At 40.1% G+C, this 13,206-nt stretch overlaps 1 protein-coding gene across 6 annotated transcripts in view; it reads right to left on the bottom strand.

The window, feature by feature from the left end:
• Positions 1-13,206, bottom strand: part of fam13b (family with sequence similarity 13 member B) — an 84,295-nt gene that overhangs the window by 7,431 nt on the left and 63,658 nt on the right. For 4 of the 6 annotated variants that reach the window (XM_031302773.2, XM_031302772.2, XM_031302776.2 and 1 more), the window contains 13 exons: positions 12,756-12,851; positions 11,902-12,049; positions 10,260-10,357; positions 8,910-8,967; positions 8,470-8,599; positions 7,993-8,064; positions 4,978-5,251; positions 4,709-4,850; positions 3,344-3,425; positions 2,451-2,639; positions 1,208-1,422; positions 470-553; positions 286-381 (listed from right to left, as the gene is read on the bottom strand). In XM_031302773.2, the coding sequence (XP_031158633.1) occupies positions 286-381; positions 470-553; positions 1,208-1,422; positions 2,451-2,639; positions 3,344-3,425; positions 4,709-4,850; positions 4,978-5,251; positions 7,993-8,064; positions 8,470-8,599; positions 8,910-8,967; positions 10,260-10,357; positions 11,902-12,049; positions 12,756-12,851 (1,684 nt within the window). The remainder of the gene's footprint in view (positions 1-285; positions 382-469; positions 554-1,207; positions 1,423-2,450; positions 2,640-3,343; positions 3,426-4,708; positions 4,851-4,977; positions 5,252-7,992; positions 8,065-8,469; positions 8,600-8,909; positions 8,968-10,259; positions 10,358-11,901; positions 12,050-12,755; positions 12,852-13,206) is intronic. The other 2 variants (XM_031302778.2, XM_031302777.2) reach the window with 2 other exon arrangements.

The following is a 13,206-nucleotide window of genomic DNA, read 5'->3' as shown; positions in this document are numbered from 1 at the left end:
GTTAAAGAAGGAAAAAAAAAAAAAATCGCAATTTTAGTTAGTATTTTATGTATACTTATATTGTTTGACTGTTGCATTTGCAAATGTACAAGTGCACCTTGCTAAAATATTGTTGTATTAGACTGGAGTACTTTTAGCTAGATGTACCTAATAATAAAAGAACAAGATATAATAATTATTGTGATGTTTTTTGTACGGACTTTTATAATAACGCATTTACGTACTTTAATGAGCATGTTGCTAACATACTGGGATAGATGTAATGTTGCAATTGTGTGTACGTACTGTGACAGGTGTGATGCTGACTCTGGTGAGCATCTGTTTGACCAATCTGTAGCGGTCGTAGAGAGGCTTCACCACCAGACGCTCCTCTCTGGTCACCTGAGAGAAAAAGAGAAACAGGTTAAAACAAGGGTAAGCAGGTGTTTTAACGCAGCTTCACAGGATTTAGGATATTCTGGTAACTTACTGGTCGACCATGCAGGCCCTCATAGTGCAGCAGGTTCTTCTGAAGGACCGTCTTCTCACAGGACAACTGCTCCTTGGTCATCTTCTACAGAGACAGACACAGTTCATGTAAAATGTAAAAGTGATATAACCACTTTTGATCGTGACACCCTGTGCAAATGGCATGTACTAATGTTGTACTGCTGTGACCTGCCAAGGTCCCTGTGTGTGCATCAGTGGGATGACAATATGACATCTTATGCAATACAACCAAGTAAACTGCTAAAAACAGTCATTCTTATTGTAATGTGTACATTTTTATTGTTTTATGCCAAAAGTCCAAGTTTGATCCTGTATATGATAATCTAACAAATACATTTGTTGTCTCAGTATTTTCATTCATACATTTCTTGGAAATGGGCTCCTAAGTATGCCTATATGATGTGTATTTGCATTATTCAAATTTCTAGTAATTATTATAAATGTTTTGTATTAAGTTGTAGCTTGTTTCCATAACCTCAATTACCCCCAAAAGGATAGATAATACATGTTTTGTCTGGTCTTTGAAGCAAGGAATGATTACTAAATGCCAGGCAAAATCGGTCACTTGTTTCTCCCCAAAAAATCCCTCCATCTATCTTTCCATTCTCTAAAATGCTTGTCCTGTTCACCGTTGCAGGGCAAAAATACATTGTTATTGTTTTAATGAATCCAGTGGCTAATCAACAAGAGTAATTTATCCAGTCCCTGATCTGCTAACCTTGATGTCATCGGGCCAGCCGTCCTCCTGCCTCTTCCCTTTGACCCTGCACTGGATAATCTCCAGTGTTTCCTCTATGGTGGGACGCTGACCCTTCACCTCTCCTGCTGCATCGCAAGCGCCTTGGTCCAGCGTGGAGCCGAAGCTCTTGGGTAAGGTGTTGCTCCGAGGACGAGTCTGGGGGCCAAGCTCACTCTCTGCACGGTGTTTGGCATCTGGGGAAGGAGGAATACAGTGATGAATAAATGAGATGAAGGAAGGACACAAAAGGAGAGGAGATAGAGAGGGTAAAGTACAGAAGAAGGAACCAGGACAAGAAAAGTGGTTACAGAAAGAGAAAATCTTAAGCCTTCAGACAGCACATTAAACATCTTTCACTGGAAGATCAGACATGCATGAGTCTGACAGCTGCGGTGGTAATAGTCAGCCAGTCACAGTATGAGGAGAAAGACAAACATGCTTAGACAAGACACACACACACCCCAAACAAGAACAGGGCACCCAGTCAAAACCCGAACACACCAAGCAAACACTGTTTCCTGAACATTTCTCTTACAGCGTTTGACTCTAAAAACATTAAAAATTACATTTAAAGGCCCCAGAGACAGTCTGATGGTTACAGACCGAGACGTACAGCTGCCTGCTGGATATTATCTCAGGACAAAGCATCACGTTACTCTGAAATGATCATATTCGAGTAAATCAACTCGCCCTCTGCAAAAGCATACAAAACTATGGTTTGCAAAAAACACAATAGTACTTAAATTGCGGTGTTCTTTCATCGTAAAAACATTCTAAACACTACATAAAATGTTCTGGTGTTATTTAAAGATTAATAACAGAACATGTATATTTTTTGTGCCCACAGCACTTTCCCCTTATGCGATTACAATGAAATAATGCCTGCAGTATAACGTTTTAAAGTACAGTTTTAGTCACAATAAAATAAAAACAGATATTTTTTTAACCCAGCAAATAGTCAACGCCTAAACATACATTTGTTTATCAATAAAACCCCATTTATAAAATAAAATTGTAATTAAAAAAAACCTGCCCTTCTCTTCCTCACTTTTACTTTACTACATACATTTGATAGATACCTTTAGTTAAAATGTCTTGTCCCAACATGCGGTTTCAAAAGGAAATACACCAAAACAAAGAAGCAATATGCTCTCACAATGCCGCCTCATTGTGACTGTCAGTAATGTATGTAATGTCTACTTACTGAGGGGTTGGTACTTACTGAGGTGATACGGTCTAGAGCTCAGGCCTGAGTAGGGGTGGAGCAGGGGGGTGAGTGTGTGATGGGGAGGTGAGCAGATAGAGGAGGAGGAGAAGGAGGAAGGGAAGGAGGGAGCATGGTGGCGTCTGTATGAATGGAGCAAAGCCTGGTGCCTCAGCGTGCTTCTGGGTAAAAGGTGGTGCTGGCGTCCTGGTTGGCCGATCAGTCAATCAATCAATCAATCGGTAGGTTGGGCGATAGGAGGAGGGAGGAAAGTGGAGAGCGGGTGCTCGCGTTATTGTCGTCTTCAATTTTGATTTGAAACAGAGAGAGAAATGGTTCGGCCACTGCGTTCTCCGACAAGGAGAGCCGTCACCTCACATTGAGAAGGTGGACGAGTGTCATGGGGTTTGTTCAGTTTGGTGAAACGCTGCACAAGAGACACGTCAACATGAAGAAAACTATTTCTATACACAGATATGTCACATTTTGCATTCTAATACCTGTGTTTCAAGGAACACTAGTTTATCAAAGGACAAAAACTTCTGCTTTTTTTTTTTAATCAAGATTCTTTGATATTTGCAAAATTATGCATTCTATTTATGTATAAGTTAAAGTCTTATTCACCGTTTCACCTTACTGAATTCAGTGCAGAGGTAATGAATGTGGTTTCACAAGGACGCACCAGCACACTGAAGGGTGGGAGCCACGCATGTGTGAGCCACGTCAACCCCCGGCATGTGCATGTCTGTGTGTGTGTGTGTGTTAGACCAGCATACATGCGATGTTACAAAGGTCAAAGGTAAGAAGTGGGAAGGGTCAAGCTGTGCAGCATGGACCAGGATGACACACACACACACACACACACACACACACACACACACACACACACGAAAAAGAGCGAGTGGTTCTACCTTTGATCTGCCTGCGGATCTTTGTGAGGTCGGTCATCCATTTGAGGACTTTGGGATTAGCTGCCCTGTCTCCATGAGAGGGCTGCGTAGAGATGAGGAGGAGAGAGAGGACAGAGCAAAGCTTCACTGAAAAGGTCATGACAACACTGTGGAATTTACAACACTAATTTAAGCACTTGGCTGATGTTTTTACATACAGAGACTTACAATCTTAAAAATAATCTTGCAGCCTGGGACTGCGCTCAGAGTAGAGTTAATGCTACATCCTCTTGTGCCCGCCTTAACTTGATACAGTTTAAAGTCTTTCACCGAATTTATTATACCAAATCAAAACTATCCAAGATATACCCAGACATTGATGACAGGTGTGACCGCTGTAATTCTACTTCAGCCGACATGGCTCATATGTTTTGGACTTGTCCAAAGTTAAGAGATTTTTGGTCAACTGTTTGCAAAACTTTAAATGAAGCATTTGACACGAATGTGAGGCCGAATGCAGAAATGGCCATTTTTGGTATATTAGTAAGTGAGGTCTTAATAACCACTAATAAGAGAAACGCGTTTGCTTTTGCCTCCCTGTTGGCTCGTAGAAGGATAGTATTGGAGTGGAAATCTCCTAAACCGCTGTATGCGTCAGTCTGGCTTAACGACCTGATGCTATTTCTGAAGTTAGAAAAAATTAAGTATTTCTCTAGAGGATCAACAGATACATTCCATAAGATATGGGATCCGTTGTTGTTGTACTTTGAGAGGCTTAACACTCTCCCCCCAGATAATATAAGGCCCTAACAGCTCTGCCCAATACACACAGTTGCATTGTCTGATGCCTGACATGAGCTTTACACGAAGTGCGAACTGCTTCCTCTGTCAACCATGGGATCGTTTTTCAATCAAAAAAACAGAAATCAAGACACTGTAACCATATGGTTTGATCTGTATTGTTTTATCTTTCTTGAATAAAAAACATGGTTTAAAAAAAAAAATAAAAATAAATAAAAAATAATAATAATCTTGCACTTTATTTTTAACGTTTAGGTCCTCTGACCTTCATCAGATAAAGTTCATATATGAAATGAGGAGGAAAGGGATGGGGAAAGAAGACCGAGAGGCGTCAGAGTGAGTTAAAGGAGGGAGGAGGAGCAGGAGGATGGAGGTGTAGGGACTGAAATGTCTTAGAGTGATTGACAGTGTGCAGGATTTTTGGATGGATAGGGTTTATATATATATATATAAATAAATCAATTATATATACAGTATATATATATATATATATATATATATATATATATATATATATATATATATATATATATAAAAATTAATTATATATACAGTATATATACATACATACATAGTAATTTGTACCTTATAGTTTCTCTCCTTCTCAAATTGCTCTTCAAACTGCTTGATTTTCTTTTTCAGGTGCTGAAGCTTCTTGGTGAGTTGGTGGGTCATTGAATCTCCTCCTCTCATCGCCTCTTTGGAGCCAACTGATGCTCGCCGCGGCCTGGAATGACAGAGGATACATGAAGATGAATAAACTGCCAAAAATACATACAGTTTAAACCCACAAACACAATCTACTAGCAATGCTAGTGAGTAAGCTGCAGCTGGATGTCCGTGCCTGATAGTACCTCTGGGCTTTGGTTGGTGAGATGGCGTCCGGGTCCTGCTGGAGGAATCGCTGGGCACCGTGCGCTCCGAAATCAAGAAAGCGTCGTGCCAGGAGGTGAGGGTGTGAGCGGGAAGAGGAGGGGGAGGCTTCCTGCCCTCCCTCCTCCTCGTCCTCCTCACCGTCCTCCTCCAGGGGGAGCAGGGGGAGAGGAAGCATGCGGCTAGCCAGTGGGGAGAGCTGCGCCTCTCCGCTCTCGCTGTCGTCCTGCCAAGATTTGAAAGCGGGGACGGGGTCTGGAGAGAGGACAGAAACAAAGAGAGGAGAGAGTCAGAGCAAGTTAACAGAAGTCAGTAAAGGAGGGACAGAAAAGACAAATTTAATAATTAAGAGGTATATATATATATATATCAATAAGACGCACACAAAAAACACCTGAGAGCTGTTTAGCAGATACATTTAACAACAAATTAATTTATATTCTTTGGTACCCTGCTGAGTCACTCTTTGCCTGATTAACGGTGTCTTGACTGTCAGCGCTATGGTAATGAGCTGAGTCAAGGGGAAAAAAGGGGAAAGGAGAGGGTGAAGGAAGGGTTGTGACGATAACGAGACAGTGGCGGGAAACAGAGGAGCAGAAACCCCATTTTCACCTGGTATTAAAATTTGCGTGATGTGATCACAAGTGGACAGCTCTAAGTACAGGTGCGAATGCACCCAGGGCGCATTGAGATCCGATCACTCAGACCACATTCGGAGATGGTCTGGGTCACATATGGCCACAATCTTATAGCAGTGAGTATGCGTATGTGTCCTGGGCCACATTAAGGATCACCTACTAAACTGTGAATGGAACTACATACTCATTCAAAGTTTTCATGTCATAGAAACCACTGAGAGTGAATTGTGTGTTTTAGATGTTATTGTCATAATGTTGGTGATGTGTGGGTGTGTTTGTATATCCCCAGTTATCGGAGCTCTGTGCCCCACAGTTGCCTGGAAAAGGCAGCAGCCAGTATTTTTTGTTTCATAAAGCGTTGCTGAATTCACAAATATTATTATTATTTTTTTTAAATTATTAGTTTATTTGTCAGGGACAATGCAGTGCACATTATTACATACATAATTATCATAGTCAAAGCCATAACAATATGTGTAGATGTGTTGCATAAAAGGTTTCTAGCCAATTGGCTAATTTGCAACCCCAGTCCCTGGTCAACCCTTTTACACAATCATGCAGCAAATACATTGTATACTAATATATTACATCAACATTTCACAGAGTCGTGACCACATTAAACAGAACAGCACATCATGCAACAACACACACCCCAAGCACCCGGACGCTCACACTCACTCACCTATACCCTAACCATAACCTTGGCAGCCATATACAAACAGCCATGCATCCACAGACAATACATTACTACAACACAGCTGACTCAGTGGTTACATGTTTGGTTTTCTTTCAGCCAGTATTTCACCATTCTATAAAATGTTTTCAGTTCAGTTTGTGTTTTTATTTCTGTTGGTAAATTATTCCAAAAATGGGTCTCTATCACTGAAAAACATGACTGGCCGAAAGTAGTTTTGCGCCCCTCTGCTATGCAGTTGCCACCCACTACTCCCCTAGTGGCCACTCTCCTTGCATTTGTTTTTGTCACAAAAGGACAGAGTACGGCTGGAGCTAGATTATTTGCGCATTTGAAAGTCAGTTTAAGAAAAGAAAACTTAATAAAGCTATCAAAATTTAAAAGCTTGTATTTCTGTACTAACAAACAGTGGTGCCACATTGTTGGTTTCCGATCCATTATTTTCAGTGCCTGTTTGTATAATGATATGATGGGTTTGACTGTTGTCTGGGAAGCTTGGCCCCATACAGTAACACAGTAGGATAAGTGAGAGAGTATCATGGCATGGAAAAACAATAAAGCTGCCTTAACAGGTATGTAATGCCTCATCATTCTAAAACAGTTCAGGTTTGTCCGGACAGTCTTACAGAGTTTGTTAATGTGTTTATTGAATTTGAGTTGGGAATCCAGAGTAATACCTAGAAATTTAAATTCCTCAACTTCCTCTATGGCCTCTTGGTCTATTTTGATAGTACACTTGGCTTTCCCTCTTATAGAGAAGCACATAGATAGTCTTTTTGATGTTTAGCATCAGATGGTTATCTTTAAGCCACTGGGATATACCCACCATTTCCTTGGCCAGGGTCTCTGCTACTGCACTTGGTGTCCTAGCTGATGCATAAATCACTGTATCGTCAGCATACATCTGACAGTTAGCTGACTGACAGCATGTTGGTAAATCGTTTATATATAAACTAAAGAGCAGAGGCCCCAAGATGGAGCCCTGTGGGATACCCATTGTGGATTGTAGTGGCATTGAGAGTTTTTATTTTAACATGTTGCTCTCTATGCTCCAGATATGATGCAAACCAACCAATAGGATGTTCAGAGAAGTTGAAGGTGGTGAGTTTATTCAAGAGTATATTGTGGTTCACGGTGTCAAAGGCCTTTTTAGGTCTATAAACACAGCTCCCACAACATTGTAAGATATTACTTCAGACATTCCTATACTTAAGTCGCACGTCACATGTTTTATTTGCGTATATAGAGCGAAGAAGTCAGATCCGATCACAAGTGGTCACTCAAGACGCATTTGGAGGGCACATTCTACTGCCAGGTGGGAACACACGTAATTAAAGCTGTCCACTTGTGATCGGATCACTCAGATCGGATTTTAATACCAGGTAGTCAGGAATAAGTGTCCTGATCCATCCATCCATCCATCCAATAATCCTGTTGCAAGAGGGAAGAGCAAAGATGAGAGCAAGAAAAAGAGTTCCCCAACTGTGTTAGAAGAGTGTTTCACATGCAGGGATTTATTTATAATCAGTATTACAAAAGCACATTTTAAGATGTGAGAATATATTAATAAAGTTTTCTGTACTGTGTCCAAAGCGGCAACAGGAAAGGATGAAAGACTAGACAGGTAGGCTGGTGGATGGGCGGGTAGATATGAAACAACTTACCTTGGCCTTCTTTTTGCAGATGCATGCATGAGAAATCTATGGGAGGGAGGTGGAGATGTGAGGGGGGTGACGCTGTTTGGATTGAAGGAGGACAAGAAGGAGGACGGAGAGAAGAAAAAGAAGGAGGAGGAGGAGGGACAGGAAGAGAGACAGTGGAGACGAGGAGCAGTGAGGTCAATCATTCATAACAACTTCTCTCTTCAACATTCATTCAGTCAATGGAGTTTTTCACTAAAAACAAATATATTACATTTTATGGTGCCCTTTTTTTTAGATTAAATATACTACGGACTTTTAAATTTGAGAGCTTTTAAAGACAACAACATTAATGTATATAAATGACATTTCGCTTGGATGGAGTGTTTTCTAGATGTATAAATAAAGAACATCAATATAGAAAACCATTGAAAGCGTCTGTTTTACTGTGCCGTTTCCTTCTCTATTACAATGACATTATATTGACATTATATCTCCTACCTTCCCATTGGTTGTCAGGGAAGAGTTGGAGGTGGGGGTTGTGGCCAGAGTTTGGTTGGCATGGCGACAGGTGGTTCATGTTGGTCTTGGTGGTGTTGGCGTTCTGATCACAGCGGCATGAACTTGAATCCTGGAGGAAGAGAAAGAGAGATTAAAAAAAGTAAATCAGGGATGGAATGGAAAAATAAATAAAATAATTGAAGATAAAGGTACAAAAGATAAAAGAAAGAAATTAATTAAAAGCAAACAAAAGAAGGAAAATACAGCAGTGAGACAGATACTGTAACATAAACTTGAAGTAATAATTTGGCAAATGTTTTTTAATAGATCCAAAAATGACTCTTCTGTGCTTGTAATTCAATTTAATTAAAAAGGCTCCTTCGAAATAAAATCAACACAGAAACCATTATTCTCATATATTCCATTTTATTGCTACTTACACAGCTTATGGTGTCAGTCTGAGTCTGCTCCATGATGTCACAGGATTGATCGTCCAGACTGAAAACAGACAAATTTGAAACAATAACTATGACTAAAAGTAAAGTGAACAAAATACTCAACAAATATTTCCCCAAATTGTAATTCTTAGGGGACATAACTTTTATATATTTTTGCTCAGAAATCTAGAACAGCATTTTTTGGTTATAGCTATGTAACTAAATATATTGCCTGACCAGTCTTTATGTGCAAACACTGTTAAAAGCAAACTAAGTCACCTCACGGACCTGAGAAATCTTTGGCTTTGAGCAAAATCCAAACCATTTTTGGACGCACTCTCGCCAGAACAATTTAGTGATGATAATTTGGAGATCCCAAAGTATTTAGTCATAATCCTTCACCCTTATTTGGAGTCTTCCTGAGACACTGTTGGTGTCTGCGGCATATCTGAACAACAGCTGAGGAAAAGTCACACAACTAAAAGCCTTTCCACACCATAAATGATTTATTGTTGGAAAATCTCACATTTGTTACAAATAAAATCAATGCCGTGTCCATTGATCGTTTTATTCTGCTGATTAACTTTACCCATTTTTCCTGAATAAATGTGAAACAGCATTTAATCATTGCTGACCTGAACCATTTTTACAACTAAATACCAAGTGACACATCAACCACAGTGCATTAACTGTGCTTGTTAAAGCAACACCAAAGCACTTTTCCTCTTTGGTCCCCCTACAGGTTGGAAGCGGAATTGTCCATTACCGCTGTCATTCGAACTACAGATCCGCTACCCGATCTGGCAAACTTGCATAGTGCGGTTATAGCCGATAGAGGGTCGCAAAGCGAATGCAGAAGTGCTGTTCACCCTGTTACGAGTTGATGAACCACTGAAACGATTTTGGAAACAAAAGAATATTTGGTGTTGCTTTAACAATCACAAGCTGAAGGCATGATACAATATGATGTGTAAAACTACATGAGCTTGCAGTGTTAGTTAATATGTGTTATGAGTGAGAGAGAGACAGGGATAATAAAGGTCTGTTTTAGTGTAAAAATGAGCTGCGGCTGAGACAGCATGTTGACATTCCTGCATGTGTTAAAGAAAATGAATTTCTCTCTGGGGAAGAAGGAAGTCTCTCTACATCACTAAGATTCACGAGGCAATAGACTAAATATAGCACACACATATATCTACCTCGTCCAAATAATGCCTAAAATTTTCATTGATGTCTTGAAATTCTGGTCTTGATAATTCATTCTCACTCTGATAACTGTGCTTGTACTGTATATTCTTGATGTAAGGTGAAACTGAACTTAATAAAGGCAAACTGACAATCCACCTAGCTCACCTGGCAGTGTTGATGTTGTTCTCAGCATCTCTGACAGCCTCTGCATCCAGGTCCATTCCCGAGCTCTCCTCAAGGGTAGCACCAGTGTTCAATGAATCCTGGGAGAAAGCAACAGCAGATTAATTTGATTGTTTTTATGAATGGAAATCAGAGACTTAAACAAAACTAGTTGAGCAGAGCAAGATACATTATTGGGTATGAATAGAAACAAAAAGAAATCGGACATAAACAGGTGAATCCCTACTCTTAGAAACTACACACATCATCATGTTTCACTTCCTTTGAGCATTCGGGAACACGCTGTTTTTGTGCTAACTAAAAAAAAAATCCCAAAGTGAAGGCGAAGGGGCTTTTACCATCACAACTTCTAACCTTTATAACTCACAACCCAGAACTTTTAGGTTTCATTGTAATCGTTATCACTTAAACTGCAGCATCATTGATTTAAGGCTCTAAATATCCACAACGGACTGTGTTGCGTTTGTCAGAAAAGAAAAGTTGTGGTGGCTATCACATGAATCTGTGGAACAACTCAGAGATGTAGTGAGGAGCAGTATGATGACTCATTGTGTAAACCTGTTGTACATGAAGCACATATCCCACTGGTATTATAACTGTTACGTAAAGAGAGTAAATGGTGTGTATGTGTGTGTGTGTTTTGCAGTTTGGCACACAGGTGTTGCTGTCATTCTTTGACAAGAGGTGACAGGTTTCTCAATAGTCCCAGGACACATCTCACTGCCATGATGTCATCTCTGCCGTCTGGACACTAAAATGGTTCTTGGGACAAAAGCTCTGACGCTAAAGGGCAGTTTAAGGGAAGGTAGTAGCATTGAGGGGATTTGATTTCCACTGTGACATGGCTCACTAAAACACTATGTGACTCTCACTGAAAGTAAGACACATTCTCTGTATGTAACTGTGATTTGAAAATTTGATCCTAATTTTGGTCGTATTTTTTTCTCACCAAAATGTGAACAATGTGGAATCAAGAGTTTGGGTGCACTTGAAGCTACATCCATTCTTAAACCTAGCATGGCATACAGAGGGTGTAAAAGGTGGATATCATTGTGGACGATGCAGAAACTCACTGGATACTGAGCAGCACTTTTCAAGTATATTTCAGCCTCGAGTCATTCCCTCGTGACTAGTTAGTAAGAACAAAAACACTGCCTCTATGTCTCAGCATATTCATTAATCTGTGTGTACATTTGTAAAACGTGTTTGTTTTCGTCTCTGCTGGCTACCCCAGCAGAATTCCAGTTTTTGTAGCAACCAAATCAGAACAAAGATGGACTGTGCTGATTATATCAAACATTCAGCCTTGAGGTTAAAAAAAACAAAACATTCAGCCTTGGAATGAATGGACAGACTGAGACAGGAAGGAGGTTAGCTATGGGAAATATGCTGCCAGCCCACACAGCAACTGGTCAGGATCTGTGCATTGTCTGTGAACATTTTTGAGGGAAATCTCCACTTTGTGTGTGTGTGTGTGTGGGTGTGAGACATGGATGATTCTGTGCTGCTTGTCGGATGTGTATTGGATATGCGACCTAAAACATTGATATTGTGTGTTTGAGCATGTGCAGATGTAAAGTATATGTGTGGTATGCATTTGGTTGTGTGTATGTTTCCCACAGACCTGTGTGTCTTCCTGGCTGTGTTGTATGTGCTTCTCGGTCTGCGTGAGTGGGGTCTCCCCTTCTGTGTTGCAGGGACTGTCCTCAGGGTCAGTTTGTTGCTCCTTGTCTCCATGGCAACCCTGGTCTGCAGGCTCATTGGGATTCACCCTTGAAAACAACAAATACAAATCTTAATAAAATAGTAACTTAAAATAACACTGACACTGTGCCTTTATGGTGGAAGTGCATGGGAACATTAAGCTGCCTATTTCAGTATGCAGTGCAAAACTACCGGACATGTTGTTTTGTCTCAGAGGTGACTGACCACTGAACAGCTGCTCCCATCAATGTAGAGTTTGCTAATTAACATCATAGCTGTCAACATATTTACTGGTAACCTGAACCATCTGTCTGGCTTCGTGCGTTTGTACATAATGTTCACTACGGCAAATATGGTTCTTTAAAGTCATCCGATGCCACTTCCAACCCTTGAGGAATCTGTGTAACGCATGTTTCTACCAACAGGTGCATGGAGGGAAAGAAGCAGAACAAAACAGGTTGTTTGGATTAGATTTTTTTGATTTGATTTATTTAGCACATGTAAAAAAAAAAAACAGTGTTACATCTACGACAAAATAAGTTTAAAAAAAAGACATGCAAAGGAAACCCAGAAAAAGGGGTTTGACGTGTTGGGTTCCCTAAAATAATTCAACGAAAGGTGGCATATAGAAAATAAAAAATAAAAAACAGTTGCACAGTCTGCACAGTTTTGGCATAGCTGTACAGAACATCAGTGTGAATATGTTCTTATACTTGAAGTGTAATTGGTTTTCATGATTGTCTATGTACTGTATGTGTGTGTATGCAATCTCACCCCTGGCTGTCATAGTTGCTGAGGTCTTGGCCGATGGAGGTTTTCAGATCAAAGAAGTGCTGCTCCACTGCAGCCCTGATGGTTCGCTGGATTATCCTGGGAAAACAAAAAAAACACATGGGCGTTATTTATCAAAATGTATGTGTATTCACTTTTTTTTTATGTGTATTTCTTTCTTTTTTTTACTGTGTTATGATGCATTAAATTTGACTGAAAAGGGCATTTTCCTCACATAATTTCTCATGTTTTTATCAGATTTTTGTGACACCTTAAAATAAGTTTTATTTCAGTTTTCTTTGAGGCAGTCAAACTTTTAAACTTTGGTAAGGCAGTAACTAATCAATTGTGAATACTGAGTAATGATGCAGCCCATGTTTCCTCCACTGGAATGAGTTTAGTTCAACCTTAATAAGGGTAAACCATAACAGCTCAGTTTACCAGTGATTGTGTC

Source organism: Sander lucioperca, chromosome 1 (assembly GCF_008315115.2).
Source record: "Sander lucioperca isolate FBNREF2018 chromosome 1, SLUC_FBN_1.2, whole genome shotgun sequence".
NCBI lineage: Eukaryota > Metazoa > Chordata > Actinopteri > Perciformes > Percidae > Sander > Sander lucioperca.
Note: the sequence above shows the minus strand (reverse complement) of the source record. Positions and strands in the feature narration are given on the sequence as shown.